Raw genomic sequence first — 1,916 nt, 5'->3', positions numbered from 1 at the left:
ACTGCTTCTGTTTTAGACTCAAGCATTTCTCACATCCTGAGAACAGAGGTTGGACTGTGAAACTCAGTAAATACCTGTGGGAGGCTGAAACACTGGTGAGGCGAGGGGAAATTTTAAACTATGTTACAACAGAAGTAAGCACAGTGGAGGAAAGAAGGAGACGCTACCGGAGTGGAGAGAAGAAAGAGACTGTCACTTCTACTCACAAGAGTGACTTGCCAGCCTTGAACTCACAGCAATCCTCCTGTCTCAACCTACACAAGCTATAGGATTTTTTTTGTCTTCTTTCTTTTAGATTTGTTTTATGGATGTGAGTGTTTTACCTGTATGTGTGTGTGTGTGTATATATATATATGTGTTTGGTACCAGCACCTGCAGAGGCGGTAAAGGGCACTGGATTCCCTGGAACTGGAGTTATAGGAGGCTGTGAGCTACCATGAGGGTGTTGGGAATCAAATCCAAGTCTTCTGCCAGAGAAATACATGATCTTAAACACCAAGCCATTTCTCAATACCCTTTGTCTTGTTGAGATCAGAGCCTTGGTTGGTATGAGACTTTATAAGTAGGCAAGGCTGGCCTGAAATCTTCAGCAATACTCCTGTCTCTCTGTTTCCTGAATGCTGGGATTGTAAATTACGAGAGTGTGCCACCGTGCCTGGCTATCTTTCTTACTTACTAGGATTTTATTTCTTTTAAAGATTTATTTACTTAATTATGTATACAGTGTTCTGCCTCCATGTATGCCTGCAGGCCAGAAGAGAACTCCAGATCTCATTACAGATGGTTGTGAGCCACCATGTAGTGGCTGGGAATTGAACTCAGGACCTGTAGAAGAGGAGCCAGTGCTCTTAACTACTGAGTCATCTCTCCAGCCCCTAGAATTTTTTTTTAAAGATTTATTTATTTTACGCATGAGTGCTATCTGCATGTACACCTATACCGGAAGGCATCACATCCCACTAGAGATGGTTGTGAGCCATTTGGTTGCTAGGGATCTCTCCAGCCCCACCTACTGGAATGTTAAATTGTGTCTAGGATCATTTCGGTTTGTGATGTTCTAGGTAACCCCGCACTTACATGAGGAAGGCTATGGTTGCTATGACGCCACAAGCATGGTATGAGTGGTTGAAGTCATCCATCTTGGGATATATAACAGCAGCATCTATGATGATCCACCATCCTGTGAAAAACTAGACAGACAGAATAAGGTGACGTCAGCGAGTCACGACAGCCGCAGCACAGGGACTGCTACAGGCCACTGGAACCAAGAAACCCCTGCAAATGAATTTCCATATTTCCTCAACCATTCCAGCAGCTTCACACTTGCGATCTGTAGGCTGTTTGCCAGCCAATTAAATATCAGGTACCTTAAACCTGCTTTCACTAGTACGTCTTTATAAACCTGCACCAGGTTTGGTGACCTAGAAGGGAATGACCACGCATCACAGAGAAGGGGGAAAGAAGGCAGGTGAGACTGTCCACGCCTGTAAACTGTGGGGCTCTGAGGGCTTCAGGACAATCGCACTGAGTCTGCACTGGATCCCGACGGACAGAAGACACGCCATGCTGCAGTTCTATGATGTGGGGTGTGATAGTGAACAGCCGCCCCAGGGAGGCTGAGGCAGGAGAACTGAGAGCAAAGGCAGCCTGGGCTACACAGCGAGACACCCTCCCTGCCCAAACAAGGAGGTCTGTGGAAAGAACCGTGATCACTGAAAGACTCTTAGCTACATCCTGGTATCCTGAAACAACAGGTCTGCAATTCTCTTATTCCTTCTGATGACTACAATGTGGTCATGTGGTGGTTTCTGATGTGATTTTTAAATTCAATTTGAAAACGAGATTATATATTACCTCAAGTAAATTTTTCTGGTCATTATTAAAAAAATAAATAAAATAAAAATGATAAAACTCGC

The 1,916-nt window shown here is 44.4% G+C and overlaps 1 protein-coding gene across 1 annotated transcript in view; it reads right to left on the bottom strand.

The window, feature by feature from the left end:
* Tmem50a (transmembrane protein 50A) overlaps positions 1-1,916 on the bottom strand; it is a 17,006-nt gene that overhangs the window by 10,586 nt on the left and 4,504 nt on the right. Inside the window, exon 3 of the mRNA XM_026782276.1 lies at positions 1,078-1,190. Coding sequence (XP_026638077.1) covers positions 1,078-1,190 — 113 coding nt within the window. The remainder of the gene's footprint in view (positions 1-1,077; positions 1,191-1,916) is intronic.

Source organism: Microtus ochrogaster, chromosome 10 (assembly GCF_000317375.1).
Source record: "Microtus ochrogaster isolate Prairie Vole_2 chromosome 10, MicOch1.0, whole genome shotgun sequence".
Taxonomy (NCBI): domain Eukaryota; kingdom Metazoa; phylum Chordata; class Mammalia; order Rodentia; family Cricetidae; genus Microtus; species Microtus ochrogaster.
This window is presented reverse-complemented; position numbering and strand designations above follow the sequence as displayed.